The sequence below is a fragment of the Ylistrum balloti genome, unplaced genomic scaffold (assembly GCF_031769215.1).
Source record: "Ylistrum balloti isolate Yb309-2 unplaced genomic scaffold, AGI_CSIRO_Ybal_v1 Utg369756, whole genome shotgun sequence".
NCBI lineage: Eukaryota > Metazoa > Mollusca > Bivalvia > Pectinida > Pectinidae > Ylistrum > Ylistrum balloti.
Genome location: NW_026781957.1, coordinates 729,404 through 750,742, shown reverse-complemented (window position 1 = coordinate 750,742; position 21,339 = coordinate 729,404). Strand labels below are relative to the sequence as shown.

Here is a 21,339-nt window from a genome sequence, read left to right as displayed (position 1 = left end):
TTATCACAGTCATAAGTGGCCTTTGTTGAGATCCATCCCCATGCAGGGACAGAAATAATTGTGTTGTATCGAGGGATCAAAAGTTGTTTTCTGTGATAAAACCTAGTACTGGAGATTTAAATAATAAATTGTAGATAATAGACTATTCTTTTAGTCTAAAATTAGATTGAAATAGTTTTTGGTATACATGAACTGAGGCTTTACAAAATTCAGATCACGTTCACCTAATGAATGTCTCTTTGGTTGAAAAATACAAATATGCAATCTTGATAGAATATGAAGTGTATAGAATGTTAATCAATAGAAGATCATGTGCTGGGAGGGTTAATCAATGAAAAATTGTGCCTTTCAAGGGTTAATCAAGTTTTCGTGTTCCTCAAATAAATTGCTTGTAGAGAAAAGTAATACGCACTTGTGTACCTTGACTGTCAAGAGGAAAAATGTCCTGAGAATTGGCTGATGTTGTGGTGAATTTTCAGGCCGACTTTACATGGCTGGTTTACAGCTGTATACATGGAGGTTATTGGTAGTGGAGATTTGTAGAGTGGAGGGGGATCTGTGGAGGGGAAAATCTGCCAGTTCCACCAACCATGAAATCACATACACATCTGTATCTTGTCCTAAGTACCAGTCATAGTTTAATGTCTAATACTTCAAGGCTAGACCGTATAAAATCTGACTTCCCTGGAGCTTTATGAAACAGATTTGGAAAACATTTCCTTGAATATCTATTTCTTTTTCCAGGGATCTATATGAAACAGCACCAGAAAATATTCCCTATTTGTTTGAAATTGATGTATAAAACACCCCATGTCTGAATAGATCTGTCCCCATTTTCAAATATCTTCCTAAACTAAAGGAATTTTCTTTCACTTGAAATCACTCGTAGGAAAGCTTAATATAAGTTAGGAAAATTTCCTCAAGTTCAAGTTTTTCCTATTTCATGTAATGCTTTTTTATAGTAGTTAAGGAGAAAGATTTGTGAAACTGGAGCCAGGTCATATAACAGCATTTTAATGGTTTGATTTCTTGTTTCAGGTGGAAACAGAGAGTGTAGCTTTCAAAAATGGTCAGATTCGTGAAGGAGATCAAATATTACAGGTAAGCATTAGATCTGTGTTTTTTGTCAGAAAAAGAAAATGGATATTACAGCTTAGTATATACAGACTGATAGGCCCACCCACATGTATTACTCTTCAAAAAGATCATTGACCAGTGCTATTCCACTGTCCTGAAATAAGCCCACCCCATGACTTTATAATCAAGAACTAATGCATTGGCCGCTAGGTCTTTTGCATGATAAAGACGGGAAGATTTGAAGTTTCGTCAGAAAATTAAAAATCACAAGGTCAGTATTACAGGATATCTACATGTCTTGTCTGAAAGCAGGAAAAAAACCCTAATACAGGTCTATTGTGAGTTACATGTGTTGTAAGATAAATATGTACATATATTGTAAATATGCTGTGGAGGGAGAAACCACCTATTATATGACTTCTGATGGGAAAAAGTTGACTTGAATGGTTTTACTATGTTTGAAATGAGCATGCTATTTTACAACAAAAATCAACTGGAGCAATGCCTCTCTATACAGTGTCATATTGTATAGGTAAGCAAACCGCAGTCAAACATTTTCTAGTCAAATTGAAAAGGGGCAATTTTCGTTTTATGGAAGATTCATAAAACTTTTATGTATTTTGTATGAAAAAATCTTGGTTGAAACATCAAACAATATGATGAATCTGCTTTCTCTACTCCTGCCTGACTTTTCTCTTTATCTTCTTTATGGCACAGTTTTAGCTTTGTCCTCTACGCTTTTGAACAGTTTTATCATCAAGATCATTTGCATGGTATCTGCGAGAGTAAATTAAAGCCTGTGATGATTTGAACGCAGCAAGAGCCGTGTAATTTCTACGATAGAAGAACTAGTGACTTGCCAATGCTGCATTGATTTATAGGAACACATTATGACGAGGGATATTAAGTGATTTTAATGTGTTACAAAAAGGAATATTTAATACGGGGATATCAAGTTGTTAGAGATAGTGCTGTTTAGTAATAAAACACCTCAATCATCAGTCCCTAATAAATTACTCGTTAATACAAAACAACCACATTTAATTAGCTATTTTCTACTCATTATTATTTCATATCATTTCCGAAAGATTTGCAATTAATTTCATATTTGTCCTCTCACAAATTTACAAAAAGACTTAACCAAATTGTAGTAGCATTCATTTAATATTCAGACAGATAAGGAGTCCATGTTTGCTTGTTTTGTGACAATATCATTGACATCCCCGAGACTGTAGAGATGAGACAGCTCCGCATCAAAGTGAATAACCAGCTTTGATATTCAAACATTATATTGATTTGAGTTTATTTCCAAGTTTTTCATGACAGTATTTATATTAGATCTCTTCCTGTGCTCAGTGTAATCCACAGACAAGTTTGTCTACTGTCTTAATCCAGAAGTCTGGCTCCCACTGAGCTGGGCTGTGCTGTCCAAACGGCATGAATATACATAACAGCACTGAAATAATCCGTTTGACAAGTGTTGCGTAGTGTGTTATCGGCAAAGCCATGCTGCCTGCAGTTTTTCACTACATCAAATGGATCACAAGCAGTAATCCCTCTTGGAGAAAAACGAGGGAGAATTATGTCAACGAGACTAGAACTAACCCAGATATGGCGGGACTTTAATCCATAGCTACATTAAATCATGCCAAGCCAGATTCATTGAATTATATTTTTGTGCAAACAGCAACTGGCTTCTTATCATAGCGTTTTCCATTGATTTTGTTACCAAAGATTAGTATTTAGCTCCTAAATGTCATAGATTAGAATTTGGTTTTAAATGTAGTGAAGGTCTTTGAAAGATAATATCAATGAAAATGAACTGTCGGTACCCTAATTCATACCAAATACCACTTCCAAGAAAGTGGTCCAGAGTATCGACAGGAAGACACCTGACTGATGTCTGCGGTTATGTAAACATTTTAGACTAGGTTGTAGACTGGTCATCAATATAGAGGACATTACCAGACATGTCAGATCTGTTGGCAGTGACAAGCAGCGCCACCTGGTGATGTAGACAGGAAGTGGGTAATAGTGGAGACCTACTGCCATTGATGATGACATAATGATAACAAATTGATAGAAAACAAACAAATCACTAATATACAGGAGTGAACATCATAAGATCGACCCACCTATCCCATCATAAGGGATAAATCCTTTTATAGAACGGTACAAAGCACCAGTGCCTCGTGCACTAAATCACCAATACATAAAGTGGGTATACATGGCTTTGATACATTGTCCGGCACGTATTGCAGGATGTTCGAAAGAAGATTTCATTGTGTTCAATCTATTATTTCCAAAATCAATATTTTTTTCTATAGTTCAAAATAAATTGTTCTGTCAGCAATTAAGGTGCTTTTATGCACCAGACATTTTGTTGCTTTGTGTTACACTTCTCGTTATTGTCGTACATTTTATATATATATTGTGTATAAGGCTGCACCGCCATGATAGCAAGTTTACTCTCACAAGCATTCAATAATTAATTTCTACTGTTATGTAATATTTTATGAGATCATTTAAAAACATTCTAAACATTTTAAACATGGTTAAATTGAATTTTCCAAAATTAAAAATTAATTTTAAATTCAATTATTTCAGTACTATGCAGTGCTGATGACTATAAGAGGTTTTACACAAATGTAATATAATGACCTGCCAATAAATTTCAAGCACATCAATGTGAAATTTATAGTGGACACCTATTGTGACATGTAGTTTTGATAGTTTCTGGTGTAGAAGCAGATAGATATTGAATACCAATTGTTAAATATATGCTGTAAGTGTTTTTACTGAACTATTTCTATCTAGCAATTTGTTTTTTATTAAGATTGGCAGTGATAGATGAGCATATTACAGGGCAGAGATAATGCAGGATAGAGACTATGATAAGGGTGGGCTTATTGTAAGGCATTGGTATTGTGGAATGGAAGCTAGGATTGATAAGGATGGGCTTATTTGTGGACATCAAATAATACAAGAATGATTATAGAACATTAAAAAATATTTTTGTATGATATTTGATATAGGAAAATTTTGAGTAAATTTTTTCATCTGATGATTAAATATATTTAGGCTGTTTCAAAAGGATAGAAATCACAAATATTGCGTACAGAATTGAAGGATTTTTTCCTAATCTTACGTCTTGTATTTCAAGCCTAAATTGATAATGATTAAACCATTAATTAGTTTTGAGGGTATTATATGAAATATGTTTAAATTCTGTTTGGTTCGTCTGCAGATTAATGGCATTGATGTACAGAGCCGGGAACAAGCTATAAAACTATTTTCTGAGAGAGGAACAGACATTCGATTGCTTCTTGCCAGACCAGCTCAGCTACAGGTAAGAATCATTTCCATGGAAACTAGCCATGACAACATTCTAGAGATTTTCAAAGAGTTTAATTGACACAGATTTCAATTAGTGTCATTTATGTGTTGGTGCTGTATAAAGCCATTTCAAATCCAGGCTCTTGATTCTTTATAATTAGGTTAATGGAATAGTCCCTAACATAAAATCTAATCATTTGTGTGGTTGTGTTTCTCTAGTCGAATTTCTTTGACTTTCAGTATGCTCGTAAAAGTCATATTTTCGAATTACAGAACTACTTCAGAGATCCTTGAAATTAAAAAGAGACTAAAATGGTTTTAGAATTTAAAACAATAACAGTTTCTATTTTATGTTGAATAATGGAATGAATAAAACAGAGAAGCAATTAGATGTTATGTAGAGTTATAGCACAAAGACACTATTGCCATCTGGATGATATAGGAGATTAACCATGAAATAGTTCAATGAACACCACAAGTATAGGTTCTGTTCTAAATCATACAGGACCACATAATATCAAAACACCATGGCTTCATAATGACACATGTTTGATAGAAAAAACAGATTTTGTAGATATATTTAAACAAACGTTTGTTTGATAACGTTATATAAACAAACCTGTTGTTTATGTGTCATTGTACATTGAGTATAGACTTTCCACTGTAGAATTATCAATGCAGATATTTTCTGTGTTGTGTAAGTCAGTGATATTGGATAGTTTTGTCCACATCTGGTAAATGTTTGAAGAGGTCTAGGTTTTTTGGACGCTTTGTGTAAGGTGCTGTGTGGTATAGCCTCGTACCATAACACCAATGTTTGTGTTGTACTATGGTGCTGCCATTCTTTCCGACCATACGTCCTCAAGTACTGCTGGGTCTGCCGAGCGTTTTTTTTCAAGGGAGCATCTCCTTGTTTTCAGACTTCAGTCATCTACCCTTACCTTGTCCAGATAAACACAAGCACAAACGTATGTGGTTGTTGAAGAAGAGATTTCTAGAGTTTGGAGTTTATTTTCGTAATGTTTAGCTATGTAGTAGCGTCTTGTGTCAGCTGGCAGACTCGTATTCAGGATCGCCATAACAATTATAAGCCCAATACTACCTCCATCGACAGACCTTCAATAACTGGCACTGATGTGTTGAGCACAGAGATGATCTGCTTATTTGTCCATCTCAAACCAACAAATGTACACATGTCTACCTACTGATGTTATCTGTGCATCTGCTTGTCATTGACGAGACATCACTCTGTCCTCGATATTGTCCTTGGCATCATTGATGGACTGTTTAGGCTAACCTTGTATCTATTTACTCTCTCACGAACGTTCCATCATTAAGGTGCTTAGGTTTCATAGTGAATGGTAAACAATTGCTTCTAACAGAAAATATTTTTTTCTGTGGAAAATTATTGTTTCTATAACAGTAGAGAATTGTATTATAGATATATATGTATGAAGAAATTGGCTTTAGTTCATTCTCACTGGTGTTTTGTGTGGCCTTTTGTTTGCTTCAGTATAGAAAAGATGGGTTTAGTTCATTCTTAAGGTGCTTTATACAGTCTTCTGATCATTTATGTCACTTGAACATGTTGGATTCTAAAGATATATAGATAGCCAATCTGCTGGTCTTGTTAAGACACCTTGTGCTGGACTGTTAGCCTCAATTTGTAGAAACTATTAGTTTACTTCATAAGTGCAGATATTTTGTACAAGTTTTTATAGTCCCCAATATATTGGGCCTGCACTAGCTCCATCAGTAGAGCAGAAGTTCAGTCATTCAGAGTGATGGTTCAGTCAGTAGAATGTTGAACTGAAGCTGAAGATGAGGCGGCTGAGAAATGGACTGTCCTGTGGTTGTGTCCTTGCTGTACCAGAATTACTTTAGATGGCATGTGACAGACCTTACATGTATTGTTCAATGAAGTATTTATCAGTTACTTCAAGGAAAACCAGGCTTGCCTAAAAATCAACCCTGGCTGTTGAGACAAAAAAAACCCAGGCAATATCCCAATATATAGAGATAACTGGTTTGTCCTAGCTGTGATCTAGTGTATGTACAGTATATTGTCGTCAACATCATTAAATGACAGGGAACTTAAATACTTTAGAACCATGGCCAAGTTTTCTAAAAGCATCACAAATTTGGCAAGAGTTTTGGAACAAGGCAAAGAGTTGATTAGTACAAGAACAAAGAGAGTAGAGGATAAGATTGTATAGGAAATTATTGACACTAGTAGATAGTAAGGTAGGACATCAAAGGCATTCAAACAGTGCATCCGTCAGCAGGGGGGTCAGTGAGAGTGTGGCTTCTAATGAATTCAGTAAGAAAACCTGACCATTAGTATCAACAAGTGATAATTAGGACCAATTGTTTAGAGGCACGGTGAACATGGTTTGGCCACTGGTCAGTGTAGAAGTGGCGATAGAGAAGGTTTTAGACGTGTAAACTGGCAGAGCTGCCCAAACACCAGTGTAGGAGAGGATAATCAGTCTGAAACAGCTACATCAAAGGCTGGCCAGGCCTCATTACACTTCAAAGACAGTCGAGGAGGGGTTAACAAAACAGGCCACTACTACCCTGGCCAGCTACCCTGACTGGCAAGTCTGTAATTGGGGGGTTAAAAACCATCCAATACATGACAGGTTTTATTCCCCCAGTGTGAGTTTTGGCCATTTGTTTCAGCACATCAGAGAGATAGGGTTCTTCACAAACAATAACAATGGCATTGAGTCATTGAAACGTATGTTTACAGAACTGGTAGGGAAGGTGAGGTGTACCGATGCCCAATGCCCGGTGTAAATCTGACTGTCATTAGCACACTAGGATTAGTCTTTGTTTGGAAAAGCTTGTAATGGTCCTTGCCAAAGTTTTCAGAATAAATCTGTTCCTTATGTACAGGAGATAAATCATCGACCTTCACTAAATTTTATACAACTCTTCGCTTTGTTTTAACAATCTTTAAAAAAAAAAACAACAAAACAGAAAAATCCTTTCATCTCTTTCCCAAAGCTTTAAGTGCCAGATTTAAGTCTTCAGATCAATATATGCAGCTAAATTGCTTACATAAATGTGTTGGGAACAGGTCTTTCATTTTAGTCATTAAAAACAGTCTTAAGATTTCCCAAGTGTTTGAAAGATCAATAACTATGTATATGTATACATGCTTGTTTTAACAATGGTAAACAACACTGTCAGCAGACTGCTACAATAAAGTACAGCTGTGGTGACATCCTTAGTGTCTGATACAACTTTCTGATGGTTAAATATTACTTGTGTGTCGAAGACTTGACCTTGCTAGAGGTCATGGAAGTGATCTGTTTTACTGTTGTTCCTGATATCATTCCTAGTAATATGGATTTTTACTGCTGCACCATTTGGTTGTATAATATTGTCACACTAAAAACTGTCATGTTGTTGAAAGTTATGGATGACGGTAGGGGAGACAACTGCTCTTTTTTTTTTTATACTTTTCTTAGTACATTAAGCATCATGTTACACTTCAGGAATGATTACTCATTCATTCTGTTCTGTATAAAACAATGCAGGTCTAAAAATAAATGAAAAAAATAGAGTTGTTTTAGAGAAAAATTATTGCCTGTTTTCATTGCCATTCAGTCTTCTATTCATTCAGAGTCAGGTGTGCTGGGTGTAACCTGATGATTATAATTTCTCTGACTGCTTTCTAATTAGTGATATTGGCACACAATTACCAAGCTTCCACACTTTCAATATCAATTTCCTGACTGGTCTTGTTACCAATTTCCTATTCTTCTTTTAGGCATTGAGTTCCAGTTTCCTCTAAACATTTTGAGATTATTTATAAGCATGACTCGTAAGTTTTGAAAGGTCAGCACAATTGGTCTAATCTTAGTCACAGATAACCTTAACTATCCAACCACAATATTTGAGAGTCTGGGTCGAGCAGAGGTTTGGAATATGAGAAGTGATCGGTTGCCACAGTTAGGGCATTATACCTGTCCTATCAGTGGGTGATAAGTCAATTAAAGTCAGGATGTGTGGTCCCATCACCCTTCCATCCCCTGGGCAAGTCAGTATTTTACTTTTAAAGTAGGTGAGATTCTTTATGTAATACTAGCAGAATTAGTTGGTAATGATGAGGAATATTTTTAGGGTGTGCTGGAAATAGATGATGGAGTTGAGGAAAGTGATATGCTATAAGACATATTTTTGTAGCCAGACACTTATAAATTGATGTAACATGGATTGTAGTTGAAGTTCCAGTGATTGCAATAGAGAGTTTCCAGACACTCTGGTTATGATGATTGCAATTTAGAGGCTCCAGACTCTCTATGGTTATGATGGTTTCCAGAGAGAAGTTCCAGACTCTCTATGGTTATGATGGTTGCCAGAGAGAGGCTCCAGACTCTCTAAGGTTATGATTGTTTCCAGAGAGAGGTTCCAGACTCTCTAAGGTTATGATGGTTGCCAGAGAGAGGTTCCAGACTCTCTATGGTTATGATGGTTGCCAGAGAGAGGTTCCAGACTCTCTATGGTTATGATGGTTGCCAGAGAGAAGTTCCAGACTCTCTATGGTTATGATGGTTGCCAGAGAGAGGCTCCAGACTCTCTATGGTTATGATTGTTTCCAGAAAGAGGTTCCAGACTCTCTATGGTTATGATGGTTGCCAGAGAGAGACTCCAGACTCTCTATGGTTATGATGGTTGCCAGAGAGAGACTCCAGACTCTCTATGGTTATGATGTGTGCCAGAGAGAGGTTCCAAACTCTCTATGGTTATGATGGTTGCCAGAAAGAGGCTCCAAGCTCTCTATGAGATGTTGATGCTACATCTGCCTTGTTATAAGTACGGAGCGGGTCTATTTCTTCACAACATTAGAATTGCCAAGCTTGTGTGATTGTTTATCTAAATTGGTCAAAGTAGGGATAAGAGCACAGCAAAATGAAATTTATACATGTTTTATTTTTTGAAAAATTTCAGACCAAACTTTACTAATTCAAAACATGTTTTGTAAGAACATTAAAAAACTCCAGACATAGAAAATGCAATTGTATGTGTATGAATTTTTTTTTACCTAAAAGTAGATTACAAGCTCAGTTCAGATCACATTTGCATTGTACAGTGATAGATGAGATTTAAGGGAGTTCTATAGGTGCACATAGGACATATGCTTGTACATGAGATATAATGTACTCTCTAGATGATTAAACCATTATTTGGTAGAGAATTTTGTTACAACAGTCTTGTAGAAACTTTATCACAAGAAATTAGCTGTACAGAGAACAGTAAACACTGCTGTTGTAAACAGCTACATACCTAATTTATCTTAGTTTATCACAGTTCAAAATTGCATCATTTACATGACGTAAAAAAAGTCCCAGGGAAGAATTCTGTCTCCAGGCTTCAGAGCTGGTCATTGCTTTATAATTATCTAATCAAAAACCACTTTCTATAGAAGAGCCCTGAAATGGCTTGTCTTTGATGTTAGCCTCTGTTGTTACAGTTTATCATGACCGTAAAGATCTCGGTATTCAATGTGCTTTTCGAATCTGCATTTTAAAGTGGCTGCAAATCTAGGTAAGGGGGGGTGTGCAGTCAGTGTGATGTAATGTTTATCTTTGGATATGGAAGACCAGGTTGTACTTACCTTCTCTGGGAAGGTTTCACTTTTCTTGGAGGGTGAAGAAACTTTTCAGTTACCTTACAATATATACCCTTCCACTCGTGGGGTGGAGAAGATCCTAGTCACTCCTAAATATTCTTCCACCCAGAGGGTGGGGGATTATTGTAGGCAGCCTTTGATTTACTACCACACCAGGAAGAACGCTGCAGCAACCCCTTAATTTTCAATTATCCCTTGGTATGGAAAGATAGGTTCCAAACACTAATCAATTCTCTACCATCCTAAGGGGAGAAGGAGGTTACATTTAATAAGTCTACTGACCGGGGATGGGAGGATGGGTGTGGGGGTTGGGGGGTCCTATTTTAAGAACCTTTCCATGCATTCAAATTACCCTACTTAAATTTAAAATAAACTTTTCAACTGGCTTTGCAGATTTTGGACACATATTCCACCTTGCAATGAAAACATACATATTTGTGAATTTTAAGTTTCATTCAATTTTCAGATTGTGTGATCTTGATGATCTGCCAATTTTGTTTTTTTTTTTCTGTAAGTCCTATACTTACAAGCTTGACAAAGCTCATGTAGCATACCCCATAGAAGGACAAACAGGGAAATATCACAAAGCTCATGTAGCATAACGCATAGAAGGACAAACTGGGAAATATCACAAAGCTCATGTAGCTTAACCCATAGAAGGACAAACTGGGAAATATCACAAAGCTCATGTAGCATAACGCATAGAAGGACAAACTGGGAAATATCACAAAGCTCATGTAGCATAACGCATAGAAGGACAAACTGGGAAATATCACAAAGCTCATGTAGCTTAACCCATAGAAGGACAAACAGGGAAATATCACAATCTGCTAATTAATCTAACTAGGGATAAACCACAACCTTCATGCTTAGCCCTCTGGAGCTGTTTAGCCAATCTGCCAGTGGTTAAGACTTTTCTGTCTGTTTCACGCTTCACGCCTAATTTGTCTGACCTTCCACTCCTGGATTGTTTCTGATCAAAAAGAGAGAATTATCCATCTTATAGTGCTACTCTTGTTAAGCTTTCATTCATTAGCTGCTCAGTCAGATGTGTTTGTAAGCCTTTTCTTTATTGGCTGCTCAGTCAGATGTGTTTGTAAGCCTTTTATTTATTGGCTGCCCAGTCAGATGTATCTGTAAGCCTTCTATTAATTGGCTACCCAGCCAGGTGTGTTTGTTCGCCTTTTTGTGAGATGATATTCAACTGGTCATCATTAATGGCAAAATATTGACTGATTCTGATAATAGGAACTTTATAATATAACACCTGATTCCCGTTATAGACATAAATCCAAAATAAGGCATATGTTAATTTGTTAATTAAGCTCCTGAAGTAAATAAGGTTAAAAATGAAAAGCCCTTTTTTTATTGTTTTAGTCCTTTATTGTACATGGAATACACAATCAACTTAATGTGCTTCTCTCTCTTAATTGTTTCAGTCAATGTTATTTTATGAAGTCCTATTTTTAATGTTGTTCACGATTCATTAATGGTAAATCAGCAGTTGATGATTTAAACAAGATCTGCCTCATTAAATGATGTGTGTGTTTGCCAACTGTTATACTGTGTACATATTTGTGGAGGCTGTGGTGCATGTTTATGATATTTGTCAGTAAATATGACACCCTTTCAAAGGCTCTACAATATTTATATGTTTGATCTAGAGTCCAGCACTTCACTTGTGAATGTCTGTACTGTTACATTATTCGCAGTTGTTCTTGTCAAAACTATTTACGCTGTGATTCTCTCTTCATTGAATTGAATATGACATAAACAAAATTATTTCAATCAAAATTGTTATTTCAAACTATCAAGTATTCCATGCAAACTGTCTAATTTCATTTCTGTTTCATTTACCATGTTGATAGAAACTCATTTCAACTGAGAAAATTTCAGTGTTTGACAGACATATATTGTAGATAGGATCGAGTGAAATTCACTTATCAATACAATAAAAAATAAAGGAGTTTGCAACGGAAAAATATGTGCTTCTTTGATACAAAGTCATTTTGTTAAGTATCTACAGCAGACTTTCGTAACTTCCACCTATTTTCAGTAAAGATGTGACAATATCACTGTGCACACCTCCATCAGGTTTAGCCAGAAGTACTCTCCAATGACTTTCATCATAATCAATGAATGCCAAGATGAACATCCAGAATTAGAAATTATGGTTTCTGTGGTTTTTAATCCAATCAATATTGTCTTCCTCTAGTTCTGAAGTGTTATTGAAGTTAAAAAAATTATCTCACTAGCGAACAGAAAGGAAATTAGACGGAATAGTTTTGGAGATTTTTAACACAATTTATTGTTGAGAGGAAAGAGAATAATAAGCATGTGTAAGACTGAATCGATAGTAGCTGGTGATGGTACAATAACCTCAGGCTGGTAAACAGGCAGATTAGAATTTGATACAACTTGGTGTATTCCCTACCCATTCCAACTGGGCACAGATTCCTTACAAAAACATGTCCATTTACAGTTGGAACATTGCTGTTCTGGGCCTTTGATCTCGCATGTCTACCATTCCATATCCATATGATAAATTGACCATTTTTTTTACATAGTAGTTTTTAAAGTTCAGATTCGGGTTAGCCAATTAGGTTTGATGGCCCTTCCAAATGCCAGACTTGGCACTTCAAAGCCATTCCTGACAGAGACTGGACATGCACATACCAAGTGTGATGGTAGGCCCCCTCAAGTGGGATCGTGGTCATCTCACACGTCATGTTGATAAATTAATTCCAAAACTGCTCAGGGGTTCTCTGGTGTGATAACAGATGTACACAGATAGATTTTAATGGTTTCAATCAAATTTATGATTTACAACTATTATTAGGTCTCTAGCCAAGTTTTAATTTTGGAAAGTACTCAAAGGGAAGTAACTCTATATTTGGATAGCAGAAAAAAAATTTCCTTCTTTTAAACAATATAGAGTAGAAAATTCTTCGTGTCAAAAATGCATGACTTGTGTCATTTTAATGGACAACAATGTACTGAGCAGTATTCCTTTGTTCCTTAGCTGGATGATGGGTTCATGGAAGAACAGAATGGGGTTCTTGATGACTTTCAAATGGACATTTTGGAAAAACATCACCATGACAACATGCAAATCATGGCCTCCATGTTGGCTAGGGTAGGTTTTGTCCTTGACCTTTGTGTTGTCCTGCTGTGTGCCCCTCGCCAGGGGTGGATCTCTTAGTTAACACTTGATTAGCATGAAATGTAACTTCCAGTAGGATGTTGGCATGCGTAAGGCCCTTAGGGGGCTGACTATAGTTGTTACATAATTGATGTTTAGCTTAAATAATCTGCATGGTTAAGTCTAATGATTGTAACAGAATTTTTGATTAGCTAACTTATCAGCATGCTGCACCCTGTGGGTGATAACTTGTATAATGCCAGATTAGACTTAATAATCTGTTTTAGCACCACAGAACAATGGGGACACATCACTTGTCTGTTTTCTCTGTGTACCAATTAATCTGTGTTCATTACTGTAATACAGTATAATTAGTCCTGACGGTGTTACTGTACCAATTTATGTTTTGATACTTAATCTGTCTGTTACATGTATATATTTATATATGACAACTAAGATCACTGTGGCCTCTCTATGCTTGGCTTCTGGTGGGACATAAGTGTTCCTCATTGAGAATGTAAATATTTCCAATGAATTCGTCAAACTAGATTCTGTGATGTTAAATTATAACTTGTCAACATCTGTGAACTTGTTTGAAGATGCATGTAAACTTTTTCAATTTGCCTTCAGTCTGTCAGAAATACTATATTGTCTTGGAAAGCATGCTTGTCTGTGATGTGATTTGATTTTTGTACACAAATTATGTAAATGAGAAAGCTATTTTCTCATGTTAATTACATTGCATGCGATAAGGTAAAGATTCGGAGGAGCTGAGATACTCCCAGCCTGTCGCGACTTTGTATATTGGTGCCAGTGTAATTAGTTTGAATACAGAATGAAATCCTAGACATTGATTCCGAGATAGGACAAGCTAATGGATTGAATTTCAATAAGGCAATAAAATTTCAGTATTTTAAATTTCTGTATTCTTGTTTTCTGGTATGATTTTGCCTTCTGTTCAACCTCTGACAATTCTTAGCGGTAGGTTTATAGGTTTTATGATAGTTTTACACTGTCTACTCATTAACCCTGTTTATCTTTGGACTATTCCTCATTTCGATACCAAAGGGTTACACGTACACTTGCATTCTGTAGTTTTCTTCAACATTTCATCCAAACTGAGGTTCAGTCAGTATATCACCTGCTACAACAGCTTCAATAAACAAATATGTCGAGTACAGCATTGTTGAAGACAATTATTATTTTTCTCTCATGAAACCATATCGTGTGACTGGTCGGAGTTTTCTGACAGTATCGTGTCGCTGTGCTGGCTTTGTAATTATACGACTGGTTCAGTTTTAGACAAAGTCTAATTTGTGATCGGCTACACTGACATATCTCGTTACAAATTGTCAAAGGTATCACTGGTTTCATTGAAATTTTTTTTACAGTAAATAAACACATGTATGAATCTATTAAACAGTACAACTACAGTGTACTTATATTCTTTAATAAATGATTCCTTTGTCAGTGGAGCATGCCTAATGACAGTAAATTATTTATAGCATGAATCATTGTTTGGTTTCACTTTCTATACAAGGTACACTGATCATTCATCAATAATGTTACAGATCAAACGGAAACATAAAACCCGAAAACAAAAAAATTAATTGAATTTAATTGACCCAGGAGATGAAATGACATGTAAATGTCAGGATTCGGTTGAGGACGAATGGAGACATTTTCTATAGTGTCCTGCCGAGCCAATTAAAATAGGATTGGATGTTACAGCATCATTGTAAAATATTGAGAGATAAGGACAGAGAATATGAATCTGTAATGACCCAGAACAGCTTGCCCAGTGTTTATCAGGCTCCCTAGGGTTTCATATTCATTAGCTATTTCACAAGGGAGGTGAGAAGGGACAGATCTGAGCCCTTTGAAGTCAAATCTCCCTACAGGCTTAAGTTCTGTATTTTATTTTTCATGCCTTTTATGAAAACTGTTTCTTTGTCATATTATCATATTGATGAAAAGATCAATGAAGATGTATTTTACAGTTATGCAATCCATTATCCCCTATTCAATAGAAATCAGTTGTGTCCAATCATCATCAAGTCTTATTCTCTATGTCTTTACATTATCTCTCCTGCTTTGAAATATTAACAGAAAAAAATGGAAAACCAGATTTGAAAAGATATGGATATTGTATGCCCTGGGGTAACTCCAATCTTGCCTTCATTCTCATGTTAAATGACAGTGGGTAGAGGATAGAACTCTTGCTAAGTATTGTCATCGTATCGCTCCAGGCCACCCTGCACTAATTTGAAAGTTAAATGACAGCTCCAACAAGTCATGATCTTTGATGTTTCAACAAATCACTGAACTCTTCCGTCATTGCTCAGTTTGAACTCGTCATTGCTCAGTTTGAACTCGGAAGTAACAGTTAAACTTTTACTTGCTCCAATCTCACTTCAACAGCACTCATGAAAATTCTGCCTGTTCAAGGGATCTCTTTTTATTTCAAACATCATTGGCGAAGAAAAATGGTTTGTAATTTTCTGTGATTTACGAGTACAGTGCATTGTCTTTGTGTTGTTAAAAGCCGTGATAATACTGCATTCAGTGTGGATCTATTGATGATTGGAACAGAGTGTACACGATTATCGTGGCCCCAAACCAACATATCTTCATTACAGAAAAGTACAGAATTTGATTGTCATTCTCTGTAATTTGTATGACCTGTTTAGCCCTGTGTTTATTACGTCTGCATGATACTTGATATTTTATGTAGCATGCTAGCTTTTAATGAATATGATATAATAATAAAACTATTTTTATGATTATTGAAATTCATTGTTATCTTAAACACAATGATAATAACTTTGAACTTTTATTCTCCTGATGGCAGCTTTGATTCAGGTCATTTTATGCTGCCCTTGTATTAGATGATTTGAATAATTATGAAGTAAAAAGGGAATCGTAACTGCTTGTGACATGTGAGAATGTATTTCTGTCTCATTACTGAGCAGCTCTGACTTCGCCATTTTTATTTCTACCGTGCTTGGCTGACGGACTGTTTTAGTACGATTAGCCTCAGAGCTTTATCATTGGGTGAAAAAGCTGTTTAAACCTCACCACTCACACCAGATCAAACTTAAATAATATTTGAATCAGTAATGCAAATATATAAGTATACAAATTGTTACTTTTGATAAACTGAAATGACAAATAGTCAAATTAAAGTTGAGTAAGATTAATTACCGGTTATGGGAATATTTCATAACTATGAAACAATTTTTGCTGACTGTTGAATTTTATCATTATTCTAAGTTTGTTTTATTCTGAACAGGGTCATTTTGATGAGGAAGGTGGGACAACAGACACTGCTACCACGGAAAACTCCCTGCACAAACACGAAAAAGATAGTGGTGTGGGACGTACAGATGAGAGTTTAAGGAATGAAGAGAGTTCCGAACAGGTACGTCTTAGCAAAAGCATTGAAGTATCTGGTTCTCTCAGATCATGTCTGTTACTTAGTCCATAGATCTTATTGTTTATTCTTTATGAACTCTGACTTTTCTAAACCAAATCACCGATTGTACCTCCTCTAAACTCCAAGCATCAGAAATCAGTCTGTCCATATTGTCGACAATGAGTCTATCAATCACAGAAATTCAGCTGAGTAAGTGTTATATCAAAAATACTCTCAACGAATTTATCAAACAACAAAAAATGTTTTAATATGCCATAAATTTGATCCTAGAGAATACAAATCAGAGTAGATTCATAAAAAGTATGGGACGTTTTGGCGCTAGGATGATAGTGTTGGTACAGTAATTATAATAGTTGTAGACGATGATCAAAGAGGGAGGGGGGCAGGGGGATGCGAATCAGAGGGGAGGCTGTTTGTAAAAAGTATGAATGAGAAGAACTGCGTTCTAAAGTCTAATTGTCAAATCACCATGACAATTTAAATTTTGATGTCATTAATTCATCAGAGGAAGCTAACAGCTGTGGTATGTTATTTGAGTCACCAGTGTATATATTTATAGGTCATGTTAAGTTGCTGAACCGAGACACAAATCATACAGCCGGGCGACTATCATTTTAGAGAATAAACATATTGATTCAGTTATGTCTCAATATGTAATGTTGAAGTAAATGTGCCTTATAATGATCTACACGATGGAGTGACAAATGGGACAGGTACGCCAGGTAAGGAGCACCTGTCCCAACAGCCTTTGATTCTATCCAACGTCATTGTGATAGTGTTTCTACTAGTAAATATCAAAGCACCTCCTCTAGATATCAAAGCATGATACTAGGTGTTCTTTTAGAAATAAAACTTTCACAAACAGTGTATCATTCAGTTATCAGATTCTCCTGTGTTGCCTGTAAATAAACATTTATCAGTTATCTATACAATACTTGCTTTTACATTAATTTGTCTGTTATGCCTGTTTGTTCACCTTTTTTGGAACTCAATTTCAAACAAATTTAGTTTCCTCAGAACTTTTTTTCATTGAATAGTTCAATTGTTACTCACATTTTTACAATTTAAATTTTCAATTCCGATTCAGTAAAAAAATTTAGAAAACAGACAAGCTCTGTAAGATTTGACAAGGTATTTAGTCACCTGGGAGACAGAAGGTTTTGAAACTGAATTTGAAAAATTGTCCTGAATTGAAGTTGATACTGAAATGTTTTGACTTTGAATAAATTAGGTCAAGTTAAGTGGGTTAGTGTGTACAGTAATCTGTTGTTTAACATAAGATAATACCAGCAATGTCTCGTGTGATGGATGGAGGTGCCACAATGCTCTGTCCTAAACTTTTGACAAATACGAAAATCAAGCAGATCCATTTCCATTGTACACGGAACAGTAGATAAAACGGAGAAATTCCACTACATTGATTACAGTCCTGTCGGGCTAATCAGCCTTGAATAAGAACGAAATGGAGAAATACTTGTTTAATTTTTGTACATGAAATCTAGAAATTGGATCTTAGTCTGTTTAACAACATAGTAACACCGGAATATTCTGTTAAATATTCATTCTAAACGCGGTAAATACAGGAAATGTCAGACAGGAGGAAAAAAAATTAGCTAAAAATAAATTTGTTTTAGGATTGTTGAGGGTAGATTTCTATACAATCATTTATCATACTGCAAAGTGGAAATATTTCTTCTCTGATAACTCAAGTTTGTGATATGTATCACTGTAAACCTACAGATAGATAATGGTTTGATGAAACTGTATCTTAACTTCAAAGGATGTCTGGCTTGGCCTGTATCAGACACAACAGATAGCTGGGCTCACCTGTTTGCCTAGATTTCATCTCTGAGTACATTTATATATCCTGTCTAATGCGGGTTTCAGCACTACTGCCGTACAAAGACTCGTGATGGTATTCCACGAGACCAAAAAGCGTTTATTTTATCCCATTCAGTAGATTCAGTACACTATATAGATAATCATCATACCTAAATATATATGTATTGACAAACAGATATTTATTATAAATCAGTAAAACTCTTGTTCATTCATCAGAATAAGTTTGTGTATTTTCTTTTTGATAATTGAACAAAATTAAACTTAAGACAAGTCACAATACTTCATAAAACAGCATTATGAAAGAAAAAAATCATATAGTGCAAAAAACATTAACGGAGAAAAAATGTGTTCCTACTAATTTATCTGACCAAAATGTCAAAAAAATTCTAATATTTCCTTGCCACAATTCCAACATGCATGATAATATCTACTGTATATATCTACATATTTTATTTTGCATGTAAGTATGTAATGTTGAAGCCACACCTAGACATGTTTGATGTGGTATAACCAGGGGCTATTACAGATGATTTAGGTATACAATTATTACCATGCTTATTAACAGTACTGATGAAACATCACCAATAACGGCAGTCGGGTGAGGTAGACTTGTGACGACAGTAAACACGGAACAGTTGTTAATCATGTGATTTACAAACGTAGTACTGAGACAATTAAACACGGAACAGTTGTTAATCATGTGATTTACAAACGTAGTACTGAGACAGTTGTCATTGGATAGATATAGAGTATGTGTTGTTTCTGACTCAGACTGGTGAATGGTGTCACGTACTTTGTAAACAGACAATTAATGTCTAACCTCCACACTCGTTAATCTTTTAAACAAGGACATTACTAAACCTTATGTGTATATGAAAAATTAGTCTTGTCACAAAATGATAATTTTGCTTTGTCTGTATCATCTTGATGTAGATTCAGTCTTAATGTTCACTGGATTAAAGAGAGGTTTGAATGCAATACAAAGTTATCTCAAAAAGTTGTTTTGCACGATAAAATCCATACGATATTTAGAATCAGCATGAAAATTAAACAACTCAAATCTAGAAACTTCTTTGATATAAAAAGTTAATTAGTGTAATGTGTTTCTGTGTATCTCAACACAAGGCTAATATAGATATATTTTGTCTTACAGGATGTGTACGAGTCAGAGTTTACCAACTCTCCAGCAGCTACATCAAAATTCCGCCCAAATTACAAGCACCTGAAGGATGAACAGCATTATAGTGACGAGAGCTTCCTGTCAACAGAGGTTGTGGACCAGGAGGGTATGGTACAGATGATTCCGCCGGATGTGTGCGAGAGATTTCGTGAGGACTTGGCGCGTAGATGTGGGGAGATGCGTGGAGAAGAGATGTTGATGAGGAAAGACTCTCAAAGTAGTATAGAACAGGAGCTAGCTATCCTCAACAAAGAGATGGAGGATATTCAGCTCGAGTGTCAGGAACTCGCAAATGCTCGCATGCGTGACCAGTCCAAAGCGCAGAGTCCTCGTGATCAAACACCATATCGTAGTCCCAGAATTGTGCCCCGTATGGGAACACGTCTTGAATTTATGAAGCATGTGCAATTATATGACCAAATAGACAGTCTGGGTCGAAAGGATACACTGCCCTCTATAAAGGGGTTGACAATTGGCGGTAAAGCTTCCTCAGATAAAGGGGACCGTGATGCTTCGACCACAAGTGCTTATAACACTGGGGAGAGCTGTCGTAGCACCCCACTCACCCTTGAACTTAATCAAACGTCGGATGAGGGCGAGAAAGGATTCAAAAACTCTATGCTGTGTTTAGCCCCCATACCGAGTGTTCCTACAATGACATCGCTAAGTGATACAGAAAAACAAACACAGACTCCTTGTAGGTCTCATGAGAGTTCCAGTGAGGATACGTTTTTAGCGGCAAATACTCCCTCAGACTCTGTACCTTCTGGTACTCCCTTACTTCAACAACAGAAAAATAAAATGGGTGAATCCCTGCAGGACTTGTACATGAAATACGCAGATGTGATGTATACTAACCAAGCCAACCTCCAGCACACCATTCAAATTCAGCAGAAACTGTTTCAACAGCAGATGGACCAGAAACGGCCACGTAATTCTGGACCCTATGCTTCAAGTGGCAGTGGGTCAACACATGTACTGCCACCTGGTGGACAGTCCCCTGGAAATGCCACTCCGCCTGGCAGTGGGGAAATGGAATGGGTTGTAAAACGTCGTCCCGATGGCACACGCTATATCACAAGGCGACCAATCAGAAACAAGATGCTCAAGGAACGAGCAAAAAAGATTTCTGAAGAGCGTTGTGGGATGACTACAGATGATGATGCAATGAGTGAATTAAAGACTGGGCGATACTGGTCAAAAGAGGACAAGAAACGGCATATAGAAAAAGCCAAGGACCATAAAAAACGCAGGGAGCTTATGATGAAAGCTAAAATGGAAACTCTAAAAGAAACTGAAGAGAAAAAGGAGGTGAATGTCGTAGAGTTAGGTCACCGTAAAATGATGAAGCACAAGGGCAAGAAAGTATTTGATGATTTCACTACAGTACAGGAGATGTTAGCCCATGGAAGTCGCGTGCCTGAGGGCAAAACATATAATCCCTTACTGTCAGTGACAACCGTGTGATTTTCGACAAAGTCATGTTACATGTGTTCATGTAGAACGGTTTCGAATGGATCTTGAAGATCACAAATTAATTTACATTATATGTAAACATTAAGGCTTATCTTTCCGGTCCACAAGGAATACACAGATGAGGTGCGACTTTCTCCGTTTGAGTCATGTGATGACCAGTGTTTCAGGGTATTGTTTCCATGGAAATATACAAACTTACGCAATGTTTT

At 36.2% G+C, this 21,339-nt stretch overlaps 1 protein-coding gene across 1 annotated transcript in view; it reads left to right on the top strand.

Annotated features, from left to right (window-relative positions):
• The window catches only part of LOC132543472 (E3 ubiquitin-protein ligase PDZRN3-B-like), a 175,132-nt gene extending 154,011 nt beyond the window's left edge, over positions 1-21,121 (top strand). The window contains exons 7-11 of the mRNA XM_060206975.1: positions 1,039-1,101; positions 4,325-4,426; positions 13,077-13,190; positions 16,489-16,617; positions 19,628-21,121. Of these exons, the coding sequence (XP_060062958.1) occupies positions 1,039-1,101; positions 4,325-4,426; positions 13,077-13,190; positions 16,489-16,617; positions 19,628-21,121 (1,902 nt within the window). The remainder of the gene's footprint in view (positions 1-1,038; positions 1,102-4,324; positions 4,427-13,076; positions 13,191-16,488; positions 16,618-19,627) is intronic.
• Positions 21,122-21,339: the final 218 nt, after the last annotated feature.